Raw genomic sequence first — 23,483 nt, 5'->3', positions numbered from 1 at the left:
ATGCATACACACATGCACACACACACACACACACACATATATATATATATATATATATATATATATATATATATATATATATATATATATATATATATATATATATATATATATATATATATGTATGCGCACACACATTTTAAATTGTGCCCCCCCCCCCAGAGGTAGTCCTGGTCCCCCTAGGCTCCCCCAACTTTAAAAGTCTAGCTCCGCCACTGCTCACAATGACACCAAACTGATAAGTTTTGCTTGCATTTTAAGCAAAATTATTCATCTTGGTTGGACAAAAACTTAAATAAAGGTAGGTTAAAGTCTTTAAGAACAGCATGGAGCGTAACTAAAACACTTCTCTAACAGTTCAAATAGAATTGTTCAGAGACACAACTTCTCATTTTGCTCATTATTTTGCTTACAGTGACACACTGGAAGTTTTTATGTCATGTTTAAACAGTGACTTTAGTTAGCTGTTCAGGATAATGTCAGGTCACGTCCACCATGTACGTTAGCATGCATAGGAAGCTCACATGGTTACTCATTACAAGGTTACTCAACACTTTAAAGGAAAATTAAGGATGTTTCAATGCAAATGCAAAGGCGTCATAAAAAAAAAAAACTTTACAGCATCTTTATGTGTCTGCATGTTTTGCCAGCAGCCTCCCCGTAACATTAATCACATTTACGGTGATAATTGCCAGACTTCACAGGCGCCCAGCGTGGAAGAGGAAGTTGAAACAAGAGAAGGGTTGCGACAAGGTTTGCCCGCATCCGCTTTCAGGAGACACCCCTTGAATCATGACTGCGATGTTGCCCACGGCATCCAGTGTCACTCCCGTGGAAAAGGTGGAAGCTTAACCATTTGACCACCTTTCTTTTTCTTTTTTGTTGTTTTTCTTTATTTTAGCCCAGGTAGAACAAAGTAAAACACAAAGCAGACATTCCTGTTGGCGACCTTTTCCTTTCACAACCATCTCCTCTCTAATGATGATGAGAAGAAGAGGAGGCGAGCGGCTCCGCTTCGACAACTGCATGCTGTTGAAGATTAATCTTCGCTGCTCTGTTTGCACAGCCTTTTGTGCTGGGTTATTATTGTATGTAAATCCTCGGAGCAGCACTCTCCGGCACACACGCTTTACAGCCCCGTTCTGTTGTCAAGGTTCCTCCTCGTGATATCGGGGAATGCGGAGATTAAATGAGTCTCGAAGGTGCGCAGTTTCCCTACTCCAGTCTTCCATCATTTCCATCTACACTTCTAAGACTGTAAAAAGCACCCTCTGTGGCTGTAAATGTGATTACCAGCACCACTTTCCTCTTCCAGGTTTGGATTAGTTTTCACATATTGGGTTTCTCCATCTCTCGCAGTCTTTGTCCGGGCTGCACAATTCATGCAAACTTGAAATAAAGATAAAACAAAACATATTAATTGCCCTCTTTCTGTGACTGTAAGTTCACTGGTGCACATGCTGTATATTTTTTTCTACTGTTCTGCACTGCATTCTTTTTTGATAACCTCACAATTCACCAGGAATATTCTATGTAGCATCCCATTGTTTTACACACTTCCTTGCTTTGTTATCGTTTGCATACATAATAAGTTGGTTTGGAAAAAAAAAAAAAGGAACAATAAAAATAAAGTTATAAATAAATGTAGTAATTTGTTTCAACTTATTGTTACACTCAGACCTAAAACATCAAAACAACCAATCTCCATGGAAACAAGATTGTAAGCACCATAACGAGTTCTCCAGGTTGAACATGGCTGAGTGGCTTAAGTTAAGAAATAATACATACAGAGTCTAATGTTTATGGAGCTGTCATCTTTTGAACAATGTTATCATGGAGACCATAAAAGCATCCTGTCAAACGTAAACATTTTGACAAAAGTTGAAATCTGCGTTGGTCGCTGAAAGAGACTGTAAGTAAAGGCTTATTTATTTGTCACATATGTTTGTAATAATTCACACTGATGATGAATAATTCACTCTGCAATATATGTAGAATGATGTCATCACTTAAATGTGCCAAACAGAAGTAATCCTTTTGTGTCATGTTTCTCATTTATTTTGTCACAACTATTAAAGGTGAGGGAAGTTTGAAAAGCATCTGTTTAAATGCATAGTTAGCTTAGCTTAAGAAAACTTCAAATTTTAAAACGGTGATTTAAAAAAAATAAACTCTGGGAAATTAGGGAATTTATTTGGTTTTGGTAATCCTAGCTGACCTAAAGCAGGAAGTTAAGATTGATTTAAAATAATATGGTAAAAAATCGTCTCTTATATTGTGTATAAATATTTGGTTTCAACTATTGACCCTTTGCTACGCCACTCAATCATTCGAGGCGTCATGATGGATGTCGGAAGTGAGGGACGACTATTGGAACACAGCAACTGAAATAGTTGTCCAAAGTTGTTTTTGCCAGCACAGTCACAGCTTCTACTCATTTGAGTCAAGATGATGTGTCTGTGAACATAACACACTTGGCTGGGGTTTGGTAATTACAAAAGTTTGAAAGAGCTCACTTCGAAGCCGACATCCATCCTGACGTGTTGATCAAACTGCAGACTTTGCCTGACCTCATGCCACATGAGTAATGCCACTATGTCATAAACACAATTTCCCCTTCTACAGGAGAAGCATTAAAAACATACAAAATCTGTCCCCCTCCGGTGGGACATCGTTTCCATGGTTACTAATGGTTAGAAGCATACCTTCACCATAAAGCAATATTTGATGTATTTCTAATCATACTTACTTGTAAAGTATATGAATGCTAATCTTCTTGCCTCCTAAAAAGTGTTTGCTGCAAATCCGCCATTACACCGAGGGCGGAGTCATTATGATTGACGGCTGCTATCGCCGCCCTTTCTTTCGTCCTTAAAATAAAATAAGTTTGGTTTCTATCCTTGTCTATTCATGCAGCCGACCGCACAACACCCTATGACCATTTCTAATATGACATTGATTAAACAGAAGTGACATACCGGCTGTCTGTTTTTTAACAGGCTTTTAAAGTAGTGAATCGGATGTTTTGACGTCTGTCATGGCGGAGCCGGCAGATTTCTGAAGATCATGAGATCACGTGCAAAGGGTCAATATCTAAAACAGTTGCCACTGCTGGGCAAATAACATCAATTCACATCTATTTTACATATCATAAATGTTTGTTGCACGCAGAATTGAAATGGAGAAACTTCGTCTGGGAGAGAAGGCTGGTGTTAGCGACACTGTGACGTCGCTGGAGGAGGTAACTGAGTGCTACTTTTTGGTTTGTAATAGTCTTTCTGCATTTACTTTGAATGTTCTGCCTTTGCATGCGTGGGGTTTCCATGCATACCCTGGCTTCAGACCACACTTCAAAAACACGACAGTTATTTTAATGTGTGTTCTCTGAATTGCTGTAAGTATGGTTGTGTGTGCGCATGGTTCTTTTTCCTGTGTGTCTCTTTGTTGCCCTTCGACTGGTGACCCAACGTGACCCAACTAAAACTTTTCATGTTAGCCTATAACAGAGGTCTGCAACCTTTACAGTCCAAATAAATATTTTTGCCTTCAATCTAGATAAAAAACAACAACACCATTTTAGAGCTGCCAATATTTCATGACTTTTAATTTTGTTGGACATCTGACTATAGAAAATCCGCCATCATTTTTAAAGAACCGCCACTTTATTTGTATTCGGGGATTTAAACTACATATATCTTACTAAAAGAGAATGGATCCATTTTCAGTCATGTGGAGAATTGCATAAGTGAAAATATAGGATAGTTTTGGACTCAATGACAAGAAAAACAGATAAAAAAAAATTACTGGTATTTTTCTTGTCATTCTGTTGTGGGAATTCAAAGCAATTTTCTGTTGACGTTCTTTTGTGATTATAAACCACCAGTTGGTTGTTCAGCATTTTTAACAATATGATTAAGAGCCGTTGTGAAATATCCAAAGAGCCGCTTGTGGGACACAGGTTTCAAATCCCTGGCCCATCTGACAGAAAGACAAATATATAGTTTTGCACTTGAATAAGTCAAACTAGGAGATGTGTTCTGATTTTTTTTTTTTTAAAGTTTGCCATAAAATCCAACTGTTGACTTTCAGAGTGTTTGTACATCATAGTTACACTCAGTTATAATTACTGTACTTTCATTCGTAGAACCAAATCTGCACGAACCCAGGTGAAGCCGCGGACGATCCCAGCAATGGACAGCAGGCTCAGCCCACCAAGAGCCTGCAGAAAAAACTTTGTTGTGACAAATGTCTGAAACATTTCAGCCGGAAGGCACACCTGAAAATTCATCAACTCATTCACACTGGAGAAAAGCCCTATCTCTGTAACCAGTGTGGAAAGCGTTTCATTCAGAAAGGTTATTTTAATATTCATCTGCGAAGACACACTGGTGAAAAGCCTTATAAGTGCAATCGGTGTGAGAAGAGGTTCACAGATTCCTCTGGGCTAAAGCGTCATCAGCGAAGCCACACTGATGAAAAGCCTTACAGCTGCAGCCGTTGTGAGAGGAGATTCAAAGATTCCTCTGGGCTAAAGCGTCATCAGCAAAGCCACACTGATGAAAAGCCTTACAGCTGCAGTCGTTGTGAGAAGAGATTCAAAGATTCCTCTGGGCTAAAGAGTCATCAGCGCAGCCACACTGGTGTAAAGCCTTATGGGTGTGATCAGTGTGACAAGAGATTCAAAGGTTCCTCTGGGCTAACGGCTCATCAGCGAAGCCACACTGGACAAAAAGCCTCATCCACATAAAAAAGAAGCAACATCTGCAAATGTGAGGGAATTTCTTTCTCTCATCCTGCCTTCTATCACTACGGCGACAGCAGGTGATGCTGTCTGTAACATTTATATCAAAGCATGCAAATAAATTGTCATGTCACGACCTTGCTATAAAAGCATGTCAATCTGCAAGAACCTTAATTTAATTTAATTTCTATAGATTTTTTTTGTGCAAATAGTTAAACAGAAACAGAAAAGTGTTCAACAGTCTGCATATTTCTACTGACAAAATTTAACATTTCTTATTCATTCAACTTTATCTAGTCTTGTATACGCCACATTGGAATACTCTCCATTTCCCCACTGTTTGTAAACACAAAATCCTTTCAATCAAAGATTGTTTATCTTTTTTTTTTAAATTTTCAGTTTCTGCTCTAATCCGGCTCTAATCATCTGGCATTAACCATCTTTTTGTTACTGCCTGTTTGCTCACTGTTATGATTACCTTTGTCAGAAACATATCTTCTTTCCTCACCATTGTTATATGACAAGTATTTGGGATTACATAGCCCTGAATATGAATCAATGTTGATTCAACTTGTTCCCAATATTCAGATATTTTTGTTCAGCTCCAAAAGAAATGTGAACACTTCTACTTCTCCACATAATCTACCGACATTCTTGTAAAGTTCAAGTCTGTTTATGCTAAAGGGTGATTGTTCCTACACCAGAGTGAACCGCTAACAGTCACTAAGCTAGCCCTCACAACGCGCAGTGTCATATATCATAAAATATATCTACATAGAGTACTCTTCAATAGGCTAGTTTTTCCTTTCACTCAACTTTACATTGGTATGTTTTGATAAAGCCTTCTAATTTTCCCTAGCTTTTAAGCCAGAGTCAACAAAATTACTCAAATAAATTGCTTCAAAGAAAGCCATCTGTGTGTGACAGGTTGGACTGGACACGCAGCGGTGACGCCGTCAGTAAGAAGGAACATAGCAAATTGTACTTCTTGAGGAAGCTAAGATCCTTTCAAGGTTTTTTGCAAGATGCTGCAGGTCTTCCTGAAGTCTTTTGTTGAGAACATAATCTCTTCTGCCGACATCTGTTGGGGAGCCAGGAACCTAAAAAGGCTCAACAACCTGATCAGGAAGGTTGGTTGTGTTCTGGGGACGACAGTGGAACCTCTGGGGATGGTGATGATGATGATGATGATGATGAGGAGGAGGATTTATGAAGGATTCTTCATAAAATGGACAACCCTGACCATCCTCTTCATGAGACTGTTTTGGGACAACAAAGTGTCTTCAGTCAGAGGATTCGTCAGATTTTCTGTAATACAGACTGCTACAAGAGATCTTTCCTGCCAACAGCCAGAACTACAAGAATTGTTTGAAATATCTGAATTAATATGAGTTACAACAACATTTAATTTCCCCTTTTGGGATATGTAAAGTCTTTTTTTTTTATTGAACTGAATTAAATCGAGACTGTCTTTTCCACTTCTGGTGAGATTACAGAGTGTTGCCAAAGAAACACGGAGGTGACGAAAGCAGAAGTGACTGCTGGAAAGGAGAAACAATTAAGGTGGCAGACTAAACCTGTCTTTATTAGCAACACAATGAGGAAAAGTTACAAAATATCAAAAATGGCCATTCCTCCTTAGAAATCCTTTGTGTAGATAGACCCTAATTTTTTTAATAGACACTTAAGAACACTTAAAATTGCAATTCTTTGCTGCACTTCTTTAACAGTGTGTTTGGATTATTTTTTTCTTACAATCCTGCTTGTGAGATAAACTCAAAAACCATCCATTTTGTAACATAGGCTGCATTCACAATGCGGCTGAAGTGACCCAATTACAATTCTTTTTTTTTTTTACATAATGCGACCTGCATCCAATCTTTTTGTAATAGTCTGAACAGCACAGGTCGGATTCTTTTCGAATGCGACCCATATCCGATAAGTATCGAATAAGATACCCGACGTCCAGGTCGCATTCATCCGAACTGAACCTCACTGATACTCGACAAATCTCACTATTCTGCATCCTGATACACGCAAGTGGGAAGAAAAACAACAACAAATGAAGAACTTTAATGAGGATTAAGTTGTTAATATGTTGTTCCAGTCAGTCAACAACTTCAAATATGTAAGCTATGCTCCATCGTTAGCCGCTATCTTTACTTCCGCAAACACTGAGCACTTCTTCTTTTTATGGTGGTTGTCAGCATAGACATGAATACGTAGACGCCTCATTGAGGGCTGAGTCCTACATTACGTCGCCGCCATCTTGTACGTGGCAGTAGAGCGATCAGAGCTCCCTAAGTCATGTTCTAAACTAGCGGTTCTCAACGTGGGCGGTACCGCCCGGCAGGGGGCGCTGGCGGACATTTTTACAAAAGGCGTTTAGTCGAAGGTAAACTTTACACCTTAAATGCACAACAATACGAGTTTAGACTTTGAGCAACTTGGTAAAACTGTATTGTGTAACATTAAAACATGCTTGGCTGCAACTGTATCGATGGCAGCTCTCCTTCTATTCAGTGTTTGTAGCTTCTTGGCGCAGCTCCGCTCCTGCTACTGGTAGCTTCACTTATTTATGTTTTTCATTAGATTTGGTATATTTATTTCTTCAATATTATTTTTCATGTCAGTGTTAATGTCATGAGGCTGATGACTCCATGACACTTTCAATTTGACTCATTAGGATTTGATTAAGAACCAAGTTTGTTCTTTGTCATTTCTGTCCAGTAAAACTATTAATCTATAAATCAATAGACAGGTCTACATATAGATATAATCCCTGTTTCTGGCTCATATTTGTATGGCATTAAATGGACCTGGAACTGTTGTTTTTCCACTGAAAGCTCTGGTTTGCACAATAAATGCCATGTGAGTGAAATTTTATGGATGATACTCTGATGTCCCATTCTCCTGAAGGCAGCACAGAGCTGCACCACCAGAAACCGACAGAAACACTGAAGAGAAGAAGAGCTATGATTAATGTAGTTACAGTTCTATCCATGTTTTAATGTTGCAGAGCTCAGTCATTATAGATCAAATAGATCAAAGTTTAAACTGGCATGTTGAACATTTTTTATCTGCTCATTTTGTGTAATATTTAACAACTAGAAAATGGCAAAGAACAAGAATGTTTTTTCCACTGACTGGCTGCTGTTAGGCCTACAGATTTTAACTTGAATGTTCATTGCATTTTTTGTAGACACCTGTGAAAATAATTTATATTCCCATGACTTTTTTGTTCTCTGGGAAATTATCTTGATGTTAAATACAGAAACAAGCAGAAAAATCAAAACATACAATAGTGATAGCAATATTAATAATAAAATAATAGTCAGTGCAAAGTAGCCTACAAATTCTTTGGTGGGGGGCAGTGAGGGACCTAGATAAAGGCTAGGGGGGCGTTGGCCCAAAAAAGGTTGAGAAACACTGTTCTAAACCTTTCCTTACTTAGTGGACTTGGTTCAACCGTTTTACAATACAAACTGCATTCATTGGCATTACTTTTCACAGGTAAGAATGAAAGAAAATAATAAAGTAATTTTTACAAGAAGAATTACTTGACTTTGCAGCCAGAAACTAGCTTCTAAACAACAGAGAAACATCATCTCTTCATATTTCTTACGTAGCTAAATTGGCCTGATTGTTATTTTCTTAGCGTAGCTATTGTTTTCATACTGTGTTTTCTAATGAGAAACCGCTGTTAGAGGGGAAGTGCATTAAAGACCAGGGTATTTTGCGAGGAAAGCTCAGTCAGGATCAGAGCTGGAGCTGCTGTTCTTCAGTTTCACAGCTCAGCTTCACAATGTCGGTATTTCACTAAAGATGCTACGAGTTACTGCCCAACGTGCTGAAAATATATGTTTTTCCTGAATGTTAAGGAATCAGATATGTATTTTCTATTACACTTTTGGATCATTTCTGTGTGCCAGGACGTCTCAGAAGTCATTGGAGTTCTCCCAGTTTGACCAGCAGACTGAACCCCTGCCTGTGGCCAGTGTTCCCAGTATAATAAATACATTTGTGTTTTATTGCACACTTTTGTTCTTTCACTTTTTGTGTATTTTTAAATGTCTCAATCTGAAGTATTAGTGTATTAAGACAGCTTACGTAATGAAATAAAAATAATTTACTCTGTTGGAATATTTTCACTCTTTGCCTTTGCTGTCCATAGCAGAGATGACTTATCATCCTGTCATATTTTTTTCCGAAAAAAAAAGTAAGAAAAAATACGTAGCTAATGTTTGATAATGACTGATTTATCAAAAGGTATTGTTTTTACAATAAAATATCAAAGGAAATTAATTTTTTTTCTTGTCTTGAAACGTTAAATGTACATTAAACGATGAAATCATGTAAATATGTTCTTGAATAAAACACTGTAAAAGTGTGTCTGTTGATCAATGTCAATATGAAAACTATTCATTAGAATCATTTCAATCAAATAAAAACATTGTGCTCTCTATTCACAAATCCCCCAAAACAATTAAATAATCACATCAAAAGTTAGAAACGCTCTCTTTAGTGCTTTCTTTGATTACCAAATACATTAGTGTGTGTGAGAAAATGTGTCAATGACAGGTATTAACTTAAAATACTTTGTAGAACGGCACGTTTTGAAGTTCGGTCCATTTACCTGTATTAGCTTATTGGCAGATGAGCCACATTCAATATGGCGGCACAATCGTATCGCAGCAACGGGCCGACCCGCTCCACGGGGCGTCTACATAATCATGTCTATGGTTGGCAGAACAGTGAGAACGCTGACGCTATTGCGCCCTCTACTGCGCATGCGGGGCACTTTCAGATCGTTGCCCGTGCAGAACACAAACAATTTGCATATGTTTGGTAGTGTGAGCAGCCCCGGGAAAAAAAAATCCGATTTGACAAGAAATTGGGATTGGCTCACTTCAGGCTGCAGTGTGAACGCAGCCATAGTTCCAGTTGTTTTAAACTGTTTATTTGTGGATTACAGAGGTTTTGATGAGAAGCCACTGTAAAAATTACTCTCTGTGATTGTTAATGTGATTAGCACCAGTACTTTCCTCTCCCGCTTTTGGATGGGCTTTGTCCATCTTTGTTTGAAACAAAGATAGATGAAATTATTTATTGCCTCTTTCTGTGCCTGGTACATACACAGTATTTTTTTCTACCATTTTGCACTGCATTCTTTTTTGATAATTTAACAATACATAAGATATATCCCATGTCGCATCGCATGGTTTTACACTCTTCCTTGCTCGGCCATTGAAAGTGATCAAATACTGTATTTTGGGGCATAGTTCCTTTTTCATATATGGTAGGTTGTCTTGGGCTGCTTTTTACCAGGTAAATATAAAATTGTCATGTAAAAAAAAACAAACAAACAAAAAAAAAAACATTGTGGTATGATGATTTAAAAAGAATTGTTTATTTTAGAAAAAGGTTCATAAACATCTAAGGGAATTAATCTGTGACGGTTTTTCTCATGGACTTGACTGGATGAGGTTCTATAAACACAACTTGTTTCGAAAACTGTTACAAAACAAAATGCAATAAATGTTGTTACAACTGTGATGGTTACACTCAGACCTAAAGAATCAAAACAACCAATCTCCATGGAAACGAGAACCATGACAGATTCGACAGATCTGTCAAAATAAAAGAAATGTAACTTTTAACTGCTGCACACAAATATAAAGTCTGTAATTAGCCTAACAACATGACTGAATGGCTTTTTGAAAAATAATACAGAGTTGAATGTTTATGTAGCTATAATCTTTTGAACAATGTTACCATAGAAACCATAAGAGCATCTGCCAAAAGTAAATATCTGGACAAAGATAAATCTGCGGAGGTCCCTCAAAGAGACTGTAAGTAAAGGTTTATTTATTTGTCACAGATATTTGTAATAACTCATACGGATTTTTAATAATTCACTTGGCAAAATATGTAGAACTATACCATAAATGTGCTAAGAAAATTAAGGAATATAATTAATTTTGGTAATTAGAATGAACCTAAAGCAGGAAATTAAGACTGTTTTAAAGTCGCATGGTGAGAAATAAGGTTGTGTCTTATATGGTGTATAAATATCTGGTTTCAACTATACCGGAAACTGTTGCCACTGCTGTGAAAATAATGTCATTTCATATCTATTTTACATATTATTTTCCTGACCCTTTGTTCGTTGTTTGTGTATTTTGGTTAAGTGAGTCCCCATGTGTTTTGTCGTGTCCCATTATCAGGGTCATCTATTCCTCGTTCCTTGATTTTTCCCTTGTGTGTATTTAAGTTGACCTGTGCCTGTGTTGCTTTTCTACTTGTGCTTTAGTGTTTGCTTTTTGTGCTCCATTGAGCTGCTGTTGTGCCCTGTTGGCGGCTGTTATTTTCTAGTGTATTTTTGGGCTTTTGTCTATGTTAAAGAAACACTCTCACCTCACTATGGCCTCCACTGCTAAGTTTGCTCATCAAAAACTCGTTCCCTTACGTCAATTATCAACGATGTGTGTTTGTTTTACGCAGGAAAGGAAATGGAGAAACTCCAACTGGAAGAGAAGTCTGGCGCTAGCAGCACTGTGACATCACTGGAAGAGGTTAGTAATTAAAACATGTGTGAAATTGTCAGTTACTTTCTTGTTTTTAATAGTTTCTCTGCTTTTGGTTTGAATGTTCTCTCTGTATATGCATGGGCTTTCTCTGGGTACTCTGGCTTCATGCCACACTTCAAAAAGATGACATTTATTTTCATATTGTAAGGCTTCAGACCTTCCAAGATCTGAAACCTTTACAGTCCAAAGAACCATTTTTGCTTTACGTCTAGATAAAAACAAAATAAACAACACCACCATTGTAGAGCTGCAAAATGTTAAGCCTGGTTCACACGGCTCGATTCTCAAATCCTGAGAGACCCAAACACGAGCCGATAAAAAATCTTAAGTATAACTGGCAAGGGTTTCCCCCAGAAAACTTGCTAAAGCCTGGTGGTTGGAGCACCGAGGCGGTCCACCGTGTTCTTGTATTAAAAGATGTTAAATAGACAGAAAATGTAAAAATATTAACACGTGATGTTACGGGAAAACATCACGTGTGAAATGCTATTTAAACCCACAACTAGTCTTAAAAACAACTAATCAAAAATACAATTAAAATGAATATCAAATATTTGCACTTTTATTTAATCCAAATTAAGTCACTGGCTCCATCAGGTCCCCCACGGCTTCAGGGCCCCATAAATGCTGATATTTTAACACAGAGCATAGATACAGAATTTAAAGATGTAACACTTGTTTATTGAGAATATCAATTCTGTTAAATTTGACTTAATGGTTTAAGCATACATAAATTTAAAGATTTTGAATTGTTTAATGTTTATATGTAAGATTTTAAGGAGCTGGGAAGTTTACTTTGTAAAAGTTCAAAGAATAATATCCATCCATCCATCCATCCATTTTCTTTCACCCTTGTCCCTCAGTGGGGTCGGGAGGGTTGCTGGTGCCTATCTCCAGCTAGCGTGCCGGGCGAGGGGCGGGGTACACCCTGAACAGGTCTCAAAGAATAATATTCATAGTAAAATTGTTTTGTTACCATAGCTACAATCTGATGCTATAAGTTTAATCTTTGAGTTCTGTTTGTTCACAAATACAAATTAATAAACAGCGATTATAACTGATTGCTTTTTAGGTTGGCCATTTAAACTACTCCTCCTCTCCCAGATTTCACTAAATGTAACCCAGAAGCTGTTAGAAAAGCTGATGCTTATAGCAACAAAAGGGACCCCTAAGTAAAATTCTGCTCAAGGCCTCATACAGCCTTGGACCAGCCCTGCATGATGAGTTAAACCCGCTGCACTGTGCAGAGATGAGCAACAAACGGGAGATTTAATTCAATGTTGTTAATGTGGCTTTAGTCGCTCTTCCATTCAGTGTCTGTTGAGTTTTTAAGGGGACACAGAAACAATTTTGGTTTATTGATTTACATACATCTGTTGACGTATGTAAGTATCCATACATCAACCCCCTGCACTTTATTTCTAAAGTAAATAAAGTGCTGTTTGAGTGTCCAGTTTCACTCAAACTGGACACTCAAACTGTGTCCAATTTGAGTCAAAGGAGGCGCGCGCGATCCGTGAAGAAGTTAGCTGCTGCAGCGCGCGAGGCAACGCGCGAGGCAACGCGCAGAGGCGCCAGCGGTGTGATTGGTCCGGCTTTAAATGCATAAACTATAAACCTATCTTCTATAAACATATCTTTTATTAATAAATCTGCTCTGCCAGTGAAACACTCAGAGCAACAGAGACGCTTGCAATCTGGCTTTAAAAAAAAAGACAAAAAAAGCAAATTTTTTTTGTTATTACTTTCCTAAAAACATAAACAAGAAAGGCTTAGCCTGGCGGTGGGGCTAGCAAAGCACAGCGGGCCGCCAGGCCTATAATTAGGGCTGTAGTGATACAATAATCTCACAATATGATACATGATATTCTGCTCACAATACGATATATATTGCGATATTCAGCAAACGATACAATTCAATACACTTTTGCGATTTTTTGAAAGATTTTAGAGGGACAGAGTGATTTTGGTGACATTTTGTGACAGTTATAGAGTTGTATTGAATTAATTTAACTGAAAACTGATTAAAAGCACCAACTACACAATACCTGGCTCTGGTTGGACATGGGCACAGACTTAAAGTCGACAGCTGGACAAAATGAATCAAAGAAGTGGTGAGAAAACATGTTTCTTTTAATTGAAACAGTACAAACTGTAGCTTACATGCATTTGTAAAGTAAATAAAGTACACCAAGTACCCTGCTCTGAATAGTTTACCTTTTTAACCTTGACACTTAACATTTGAAGGAATCACTCTAAGCCTGATGACCGAATCACTCTCCCGGCGAAGCAAGCAGTGAGTGAGCAAGGTGACAGTTGGATGTTACGATACTTGCGGATGAATATTGATTTTTTTCTAGGAAAGAAAATTGATATATATCGCAAAATCAATATTATTACACAGCCCTACCTATAACACACTGGGGGAAACCCTGACTGGTGAATTACTCTGTTTTTTCCTCATTAACATTTGTTACATTGTATTCTGCAGTTTCTTTTAGCATCACCGATCACTTATATGATTTTTTTTTTTTTGCTATTTTAATGTTTACATTGAAAACAATGGGGACAAGAAAAGTTCACTAATTTCAAACTCTTGCCATGTGAACCAGGAATTAGTAAATGTTTTACTAGTCACAACTATAATCTACCTGTTATGCATGCTGCTAGTGTCAGCATCAAGTTCCGGTTGAATGAATAAACTTATCATTATAACCGCCTTAAGTCACGTTAATGATGGATAGCTGAAAAGTTACCAGGTATATCAACTGCAGTTGCAGTTTTTATTAATCTCTTCTCCTTATCATTTTGGTTGATATTCCTTGTCATCCAGTTTCCACATATCCACTAAACTGTCCTCCGTCTCCAAGGTCCACCAAGCTCTCAGTTGCACAGTGTCAGCTGTCCTTTGTTTGGGATTGCACTAGATGCTTATGTCATCACGCTTTCTGATTGGCTTTAAACAGGCTGCCTTCTCACTCCTAGTTGGGGGGAATCCTCACACGCTGCGACAATCGGACCAAGACAACCCATCATGTTGAATATGCCCAATTTTAGATTGGTGCCTTTCTTTTCATTCTGCTGTAATTGTTCTATTGAATTTCATTAAAATGTACTTTTGTGTTTTATGTCTACATTAAAAGACCATCAGTTAGTTCTTCAGCATTTTTTATCATACAATTAAGAGCCATTATGAAATATTCAAACAGTTTTCAAACCCATGGCTTGTCAGAGAGAAAAGTAAATATATAGCTTTGCACTTGAATAAGTCAAACTAGGAGTGTTCTGATTTTTTTATGCTTGCCATAAAATTAAACTGTTGACTTTCAGAGTGTTTGTACATCATAGTTACACTCAGTTATAATTACTGTACTTTCATTCGTAGAACAAAATCTGCACGAACCCAGTTGAAGCCGCGGACGATCCCAGCAATGGACAGCAGGCTCAGCCCACCCAGAGCCTGCAGAAGAAACATCGTTGTGACAAATGTCTGAAACATTTCAGCCGGAAGGGGAATCTGAAAATTCATCAACTTATTCACACTGGAGAAAAGCCCTATCTCTGTAACCAGTGTGGAAAGCGTTTCATTGAGAAAGGTTATTTTAATATTCATCTGCGAAGACACACTGGTGAAAAGCCTTACAAGTGCAATCGGTGTGAGAAGAGGTTCACAGATTCCTCTGGGCTAAAGCGTCATCAGCGAAGCCACACTGATGAAAAGCCTTACAGCTGCAGTCGTTGTGAGAAGAGATTCACACGTTCCTCTGGGTTAAAGATTCATCAGAACAGCCACTCTGGTGAAAAGCCTTACAACTGCAATCATTGTGAGAAGAGATTTAAAGATTCCTCTGGCCTAAGGCGTCATCAGCGCAGCCACACTGGTGAAAAGCCTTACCGCTGCAGTCATTGTGAGAAGAGATTCACACATTCCTCTGGCCTAAAGATTCATCAGCGAGGTCACACTGGTGAAAAGCCTTATAGTTGTGATCAGTGTGAGAAGATATTCAAAGATTCCTCTGGCCTAAAGAGTCATCAGCGAAGCCACACTGGTGAAAAGCCTTATAGTTGTGATCAGTGTGAGAAGAGATTCAAAGGTTCCTCTGGGCTAAAGAGTCATCAGCGCAGCCACACTGGTGAAAAGCCTTACAGTTGTGATCAGTGTGAGAAGAGATTCAAAGGTTCCTCTGGGCTAAAGGCTCATCAGCGAAACCACACTGGACAAAAAGCCTCATCCACATAAAAAAGAAGCAACATCTGCAACTGTGAGGGAATTTCTTTCTCTCCTCCTCTCTTCTGTCTCTACGGCGACAACAGTCGATGCTGTCTGTAACATTTATATCAATAATAATAACAAGCAAGCAAATAAACTGTTTTGTTGTGTATTGTTCTGTAGCAAAAACAAAAACCTTGCTACAAAAGCATGTCAATCTGTAAGAACCTTAATTCATTTTCTATACACCTTAATTTCTATAGATTTTTTTGTGCAAATAGCCAAACAGAAAACAGAAACACAAAAGGGCTCAACAGTCTGTATATTGTTAATGATATTTATTATTCATTCAGCTTTATTTACAGTCTCGTGTGTGTCACTTTGGAGTAGGCTCCATTTTCCTCACGTTTTGTTTCAGTCAAAGATTATTTGTCATTTTTTTTCCATTACTCAGATTCTTCCCACAATCCTGATTCAATCATCTGGCTTCAACCATCTTTTTGTTCTTACCCTTTTTTTTTTTTTTTTACTAATCATTACTTTTGACAGAAGCATATCTTCTTTACTCACTATTGTCATATTTCCAGAATCCATCATATTTCGAGTATTTGGGATCATATAACCCAGAATTTTAATCAATGTTGATTCAACTTGCTCCCAATGTCCAGTTATTTTTGTTCAGCTCCAAAAAAATATGTGACTGATTGGCTTTTACTTCTCCACATGGTCCCCCAGCATTCTTGCAATGCAGAAGTCTGTTTACTTTTGATTTGAGAAATCTTGTTCAAGTTTAACTCTTTAATATCTCATAAATTCTAAAGGATGATTGTTCCTATGCCACAGTGAACCACAGAAATTCACTAAGCTAGACTTTGACACTAGCCAAGCCATATACAGATTCTGTAAGTGATGAATCTGTATGTGAGCTTCACTTTTTGAATCAAAAAACTAAAGTTAATTAACTTTTTGATGAAATTCTAAGTCGACATTGTTGCTAAAGAAACCGTGACTGTCTTTTCCACTTCTGGCGAGTTGCGGAAACATCCAAGCGCCATGTTTGCAACTGTTGTCTGTTGCCAGTGTAACGTGGAGGCAGCAAAAGCAGAAGTCACTGTTTTTATACCCTACAAAGGAGAAACAATTAAGGTGCTGCAGACTCATTAGCAAGCCGCCATAATCTTGTGTATCAAATATGTCTTTCACTTTTTGAATTGTACGACATAATGAAATTCCTATTAAGATGCACCTGAATAGTGTTTAGGTAAGGGAAAGTGGCTCTGTGCTTGGCTTGTTCAGTGATGACGTGATCAGCTAAATAAGCTGTCAGAGTTGCTGGAATATTTGCATGCACTCATGCTCTTTTATGATTCCGTGATATAACTGGCAGCAATACAACCTAATTTAAAGAAAAAACAAACAAACAAACAAACAAAAAACTATGTTGTCTTTACCTCACTTATAAAGCTTACGAGGTGTGAAGTCATGCTATTTCTTGTGCTGTACTGTCACAGTACTGTTCAATGAGCCCGTGTGGCAAGCGGAAGAGGTGAAAAGGGTGAGGGGGAGGGAAGAGAAACAAACACACAGAGAGAGAGAGAGAGAGAGAGAGAGAGAGAGAGAAAGAGAAAGGAAGGGTGCAGGACGCGCTCCATCCACAGTCTCGCTTCAGCCTCGCCACACGCCGGACCTCGTCATCCGTGGAGCGCCCGCCACGCATCTCCCAGGAGCTATCCGCCGCGGTTCCCTTTACTCTCCTCGTCGGGTTTTACGCTGGGACGGATCCGGCATGGGTCCGGTCTACTGAAAGGCGCGAGAGAGGTGTTGCCGAACCGTTAGCAGTTTGAGACTATACACACACGCGCGCGGTGGCACGCACGCACACACACACACACACACGGAGAGACTCGTGAGAACTCGCTCCGGCTGAAGACAGAATAATGATGGAGTATTGGAGGCAGTGCGCGCTGTGGCTGATCAACTGCAAGGTGCTCCCTCCTAACCACAGGGTGACATGGGAGTCAGCGCAGGTATTTGACTTGGCTCAGACCCTCCGGGATGGAGTCCTCCTGTGCCATCTGCTCAACAACCTGAAGCCCCAGTGCATCAACCTGAAGGAGATCAACCTCCGGCCGCAAATGTCACAGGTAAAATAAAAAAGGAAAAGAAAAGAAAAGAAAAAATAGACACGTCCCCCCCCTCGACCTCCTCTTACCTCCCCGACTCCCGTTTCTCCGCTGTAGCCACTATGAAGCAACATGGCCAGACTCCAATAGGGATTATGCTCATTTATACATTTAGTCTAATTTTACCGATTTTTCCCGCAAGACAACATTGTAGTTCGAGTTAATTGGTGTTTCAGTGGTTTGTTTATAGAATTCGGCTCACGAATTCCTACAAATTTACAAACGTTTTTATTTCTACTCACACTTTTAAGGTCTTACAGTATGCGGTCTGTTGCCGGAAAACGTCTGAAAATAGTCGCCTGTAAGCTACCTAGGAGGGTTTTTTCGGATTAATCCCACATAGTTTTGGTGTGCAGATCCATTCCCGATGGAAGAACTGTCGCTTAAACATTACTGTAAGCAAGTAGTAGCTGTTTTTTCAATTTCCTGTTGCTTACAGTAAGTGCAAAACCATGAACTTGAGAAAATTTGCATGAAGTATGGTGTGAGCTTTATCAAACTCGTATTCTCTAAGTTAGCATACAAACAACATACAAGTGAAACACTCAAATTCCCCTTCTTGTTTATTTATTTATTTAACTTGATGTGTTTAAAGTCACCAGCAGAGAGTTGACATACTTTTATGAAACAGTAAGAAACTGAGTGAACCGGTGCCTCCAAAGAGGGAACAGGGGACAACACCCCTATTGACTCCCCACAGATTTCTTGCTGTAACCAAGATGAAAAAAGTTTATGAGCATAAATAATGAAACCGAAGTGGACAAACTATAGCGAGCTGCAAATATTATTACCTTATTATGACCTGAGGATAATAAAACTCTTGAAATTGACTTGATTGTGGTGTGCCATCTCAAAGTTGTCTAACCACTCCTTATAAAATCAGTTGGAGTAAGTTATTTTAAAACTATTTTTGATTATTAAAAGAAAAAGATAGATAGATAGATAGATAGATAGATAGATAGATAGATAGATAGATAGATAGATAGATAGATAGATAGATAGATAGATAGATAGATAGATAGATAGATAGATAGAGCGAGCTATAGCCACGTGGCTCCTGTTTGTCAGATACCATCTGCCTCAATATCAGGACAGCCTGAGCCACGACCTGATTAATATTCGTCTTTCTAACGGTGAGCCTGTCCGTTTGGCTCAGTGACAGCACACAGTGTCACAGACACTCACCTACTGAGTCTGCAGACCTGCTCTAAGAGTATTACCCTGTACCAACGGAATACACCCCCCACACACTCTGACCGCAGTGTGTTGCCTTGTAACATGCAAGGTTCAAATTTTATTCAAAACAGCTAATCAAATCATGAATACAGTATTGTGATGTATCTCGTGCTGGATCAAACGGGGCGTCTGGCTTGCTTCCTGGAAAGAAGCGCATTAACCTCGGTGGCACAATGACACGGTCATTCACAATCAAATTGCGTGGCTGCTGTTTGACTGCAGGGTGCGGGGTGACTGGGCAATTGTAAGACGGAGGTTTTACGTGTCACTGGGGAGACGTGGATGTCTGTGTCCATCTGAGAATGTTTACTCGGAGATTTCAGTCAAAACCAGATTGGAGTCTATTAAGCCCATTTGGTGGTAATGTAAAAGGTATTGCAGAGACAATGTCTGTGCCAGTAAAGAGTCAGACAGTGCTTCGTGTCAACCATAACATCAGGAAATGCAGTAGAGTTTGCATCGGTGGTGTGGTTTATGAACAAGGCTTATCAAGACCCAGAATGGGTTATTTATAGATACAGAGTTTGTTTCACTCATGGTTGGGTGGCATAGACTTATTATAATCTCTTACCTGCCATAGACAGTGTCCTTTTTATCTTCATGTGGTATAAATTCAAATTAGGTTGCAGATGAGGTTGCAACTAGTCCACAAGTGGTCAACCAAACTGGACTTCAACCTTTTTAAAACAACTCCAACCATAAAAACAGATAATAAGGTAGGGGGTTGTCTGCCCACCGGTGATCCTCCTGAGTGAAACTGGTGCTGAAAAGGGAAAGTAAAGCTTTTCCGATCTGGACTATTTCTTCCCGTCAGTTAATCTTAGACCACCGGAAAGCCTGTTAAATTCCCTTGAAATCGTGCCACATTTGCATGGAGATTCATTTGTGGATTCAGCAGCAGGGTTGAGTATGTGGGTTGTGTCTGTGAAAAACTTGCCAAATCCTGTCTGACAGTGGTAAACAGCTTTAGGTGAAAACAGGTGAAGGTCTCTCCTTCACTGGTATAACAAGACCTGTCTTTGCTGGAGGCAATCCCAAAATTTTATCAAAATTAAATTTTGCAACTCGTAGCAATCTCAAATCGCCAGTCTTAGGGATCATTACTCTATTCCCCAGGATATTGATGTGCATCCTTCTATAGCTATGTTTAGCAGAGACTACATCTACAGCCCTTTTGAAGACCTGACGTCAACCTTAGAGAGTGCTTGTGGAATCAGTCTGGAGTGTGCTGTTAAAGGTAGAATGACCGGCACCACCACATCGGATGACTTGCAGCAAAGGCTGGTTGAGGAATGGGTTGCTATCCCACAGAAGTGTTTGACCAAGCCTGTGTCCAGAACCAGGAGGAGCAGTGTACAATTGTTAATCAAAAGGTTTAGTTTCTTCAGACTTTAATCTTCTAAACTAATGAACAACACCAAACAAGAGTCAATAGCAGGATAAGTTGCCTGGCATTGACATTTAGAGGATTTAGCAAAGTTTCAAGTTTCCAATGTCATAACATTCATTCACAAAAAAGTATTTTTACAACAAAGAAATAATCAAGCGCAATTTTCTTGCTATTTACAAAGTTTATTTCTCATTTCTGCACGATACTTCTTATGTCGGACATTGCTTTTACCGGAAACGCTTCACATGTTCCACTCAGCACACGTTTCACTCAGGAGGATCACTGGTGGCGCACCACCTCTAACCTCCAATTCCAGTGCAAATAATCCTTGCTTTATGCGTAAATAGCCTCTCAATGGAAACTCTGTAATGGTTTAAAGTGTGGAAGAATAAATAATGTTTTTACAAACTTGCATAAGATTGGAGGGTAGAAGTCCACTGTAAATTTTGGGCACCCCCATCCTAGCTGTTAGCCATAGAGCGTTAGCTACTCTATGTAAGACATATTAATTGTTCACTAATAACAATGAAGTTATTCCTTTATTGAGAAAAAAAAGGAGCTACAGTTTGAGCAGAAGGCCTATTAACTTTTTAAGAGATTTAAAAATAGGATATACAAGATTTTGTTGCTTGTGTTGCTATTTGATTTTTCTTTTGCCAGCTGTAGTGTACAGATCAGACAGTATGTCATAGCAATCCTTATTTATAAATTACAGGCTTACTTTAGAGGATTTTTCATAAGATTTCATATCCTTCCTCAAGTTAAATGTGTATCAGTACCTTGGCATAATTAGGATTTGCTTTTGTTTTATCTTCTTTCACACACTGCCTTTGTGATACCAACTCCTCCAGTGAGGAGATCATTGTGGGGTGGGGGAGAGAAATTGATGTCAAAGATCCACAGCCCCCCCCCCCCTTACAAAATAAGTTCGATTTACATAACTGGGGGAGGAGTTCCTTCCTTTTCTTCCTGCATAATGCATGAGGGCTGTGGCAGCTACTTTATCATTGGCCGATAATAACACATGGGACGCTACCGTGGCCTCACCAGTGGGAGTCGTGAGATGGAGAAGACAAAGGCAGTGAAAAAAAAAAAGAAAAAAAAAAGAAGAGTGTGTCTGGCCCTCCACTGAGGCACCTCAGAGGACATAAAGGGACCTGGAGGGGTTTTTGTGTGCTTCGCTGGGGTGGGCTGCTTAATTAAAGTACAATGCATCAGAAGCTCTGGAGACTTCACATGTGGAGTGCTGGAATCGGGATGTGCTGCTTCTCGTTCGTGGTGCGTTGATTGGGTTTAAAAGTCCTGTGTGTTGGTAGGGAAAGGCGTAGGTGTTATTACTTAAGGCTACCAATGAGATGAACTTCCACATTTTGTCACGCAAAAACCATTGAACTATGATGTCGCTTTTTGTCATTATCTGTGAGAGTGCATTATAAGGGGCATTTTCATTGACCGTAGAATGTTTTTGAAAATAAATTTGCTTAATGGAAACTGCGCTGTGATAGACTGGCGACCTGTCCAGGGTGTACCGCGCCTCTCGCCCGAAACGTTCGCTGGAGAAAGGCACCAGCACCCCTGCTGACCCCACAAGGGACAAAGGTGTACTTGTCGCTCCTGCTCCTGAATTTGACGCCAACATCCTCTGATTGACTGATAGATGATGCTGAGTTATCAGTGTGACCTCATGTAACTGTTTGCATCTGCCGCCGCCAGGATTTTTAATGACTCGTCACGTGAGCGAGCCTATTCACGTGTGATTTTCATTTCATTTCTTATTTAAATGAAACCGCAATTGCAAAATTGTGTCTTTTCGACATTAGCAGAAAACAGACAAAGATTTGCGCACAATTGCAATGGAAACGCTACTACAGTAAAGCTGAAAGAAAATGACGAATGGCTTTTTTTTTTTTTTTTACAAATACAAAACAAAAGTGGAGAGTGTGGCACGCATTTCTTTGAGCTAATGCATGTCACTGTAGATGTGGCTGTACGGTGAGGGTAGTACAGCCCCTGTACTACCCGTGTACTTTCAGCTGAAAGTCGAACATGGTTTCCTCTAGCATTGTCCTGTTTTTTAAGTGTAGCAATAACCAATTAACTCTGACCTGCTTCCTGCAAAAGAAAAGCATGCCCACAGCACAACGCAGCCACTGTCATGTGTTTAGAGCGATGTGCAGACTGAGTTAGTTTACCTCCACACATGTCAATTGAATAATGAATACTGTAGGAAGTATTGAACATGCTTTTCCTCTTATTAGAAATACATAACATGCTTAATTGCTGACTGAACTCCACGCGCTTTGCATATGCAAATTCCTGACATTGTTTCAACACTTGTTGCTTGCAAGACAGAGCTCAAAGTTCCAATTTAGGGGCTTAAGGAAAAAACAACAAAAAAACCCCCCAAAAATCTTCATTCAGCCTCTTTTGATCAGAAGTTTATGGCACTATTATGAGCCCAATTACAAAGTCTAGACAAAGCCCGACCACAGCGTGCGCAGGCCCTTGCTTCGCTGGCAGCGAAAGCGCCACATAATCAGCAGTTGCTTTCTGTCTCAGCTGAGTCGAAAACAGAGGTTTAACTTTTAGAGGAACTGGGGGAATGCTTGTCATGGTGCAACTAGCAGACCGCATGATGAAAAAGGCATACGTGCTGGGTTTCTTTTTTCGCTGTTGCAAGAAAGGGAAACGTTATTTGCGTGCGTGTAGGTCATAACAATGTACAAAGTCTCTTTTCAAATAAAGCGATTCTTATAAAGGAGCCATAAAAGTATAGCTACAAAAAAGCTCTTTGGGCAAGTGTGGAATTGAAATTTTTCAATTGGAGCCCTGTTTCTCCTCACTGTTACCTAGTTTTTCCATGACACAGGAAAAAGGGGGGACAGCGCAGCAGCAATCCCCCCTCCTTCTCCTCCAAGCCCCTCGAACGGTGCAGCGTCGAGGTTCAACAAGAGCAGGAAATCAGGAAATGGAATACAGGAAGGAAGTGAAACTAAAACATACCCTCAATCATATTAAGACCAAACATTTCAGGCACAATGAAAAGAAAATGAAAAAAAAAAACACTCCTCACTATTCTCAGGCATCAGATAGAAAAAAAAGTAAATAAAAAATTTGCTCTTTGCTCTATCGA

General features: G+C 39.2%; 2 protein-coding genes across 5 annotated transcripts in view; both read left to right on the top strand.

Annotated features, from left to right (window-relative positions):
• Window positions 1–3,019: 3,019 nt before the first annotated feature.
• On the top strand, window positions 3,020–15,698 carry LOC103482294 (uncharacterized). 2 transcript variants are annotated; one of them, XM_081601300.1, is made up of 3 exons: window positions 3,020–3,085; window positions 3,172–3,241; window positions 4,145–4,877. In XM_081601300.1, exons 2-3 carry the CDS (start codon window positions 3,179–3,181, stop codon window positions 4,745–4,747), a joined length of 666 nt encoding a protein of 221 aa, XP_081457426.1. In that variant the 5' UTR covers window positions 3,020–3,085; window positions 3,172–3,178; the 3' UTR covers window positions 4,748–4,877. The 2 variants fall into 2 exon arrangements, with proteins under 2 accessions (XP_081457426.1, XP_081457425.1); XM_081601299.1 differs by lacking the exons at window positions 3,020–3,085; window positions 3,172–3,241; window positions 4,145–4,877 and adding exons at window positions 10,450–10,593; window positions 11,246–11,316; window positions 14,717–15,698.
• A 1,405-nt stretch (window positions 15,699–17,103) lies between these two features.
• vav3a (vav 3 guanine nucleotide exchange factor a) overlaps window positions 17,104–23,483 on the top strand; it is a 103,275-nt gene continuing 96,895 nt past the window's right edge. For 2 of the 3 annotated variants that reach the window (XM_008438367.3, XM_017301931.2), the window contains exon 1: window positions 17,104–17,685. In XM_008438367.3, the coding sequence (XP_008436589.2) occupies window positions 17,479–17,685 (207 nt within the window). In that variant the 5' untranslated portion in view covers window positions 17,104–17,478. The remainder of the gene's footprint in view (window positions 17,686–23,483) is intronic. The other variant, XM_008438368.3, reaches the window with a different exon arrangement.

This window comes from Poecilia reticulata, chromosome 20 (assembly GCF_904066995.2).
Source record: "Poecilia reticulata chromosome 20, P_reticulata-male-v2, whole genome shotgun sequence".
Classification (NCBI taxonomy): Eukaryota; Metazoa; Chordata; class Actinopteri; order Cyprinodontiformes; family Poeciliidae; genus Poecilia; species Poecilia reticulata.
Note: the sequence above shows the minus strand (reverse complement) of the source record. Positions and strands in the feature narration are given on the sequence as shown.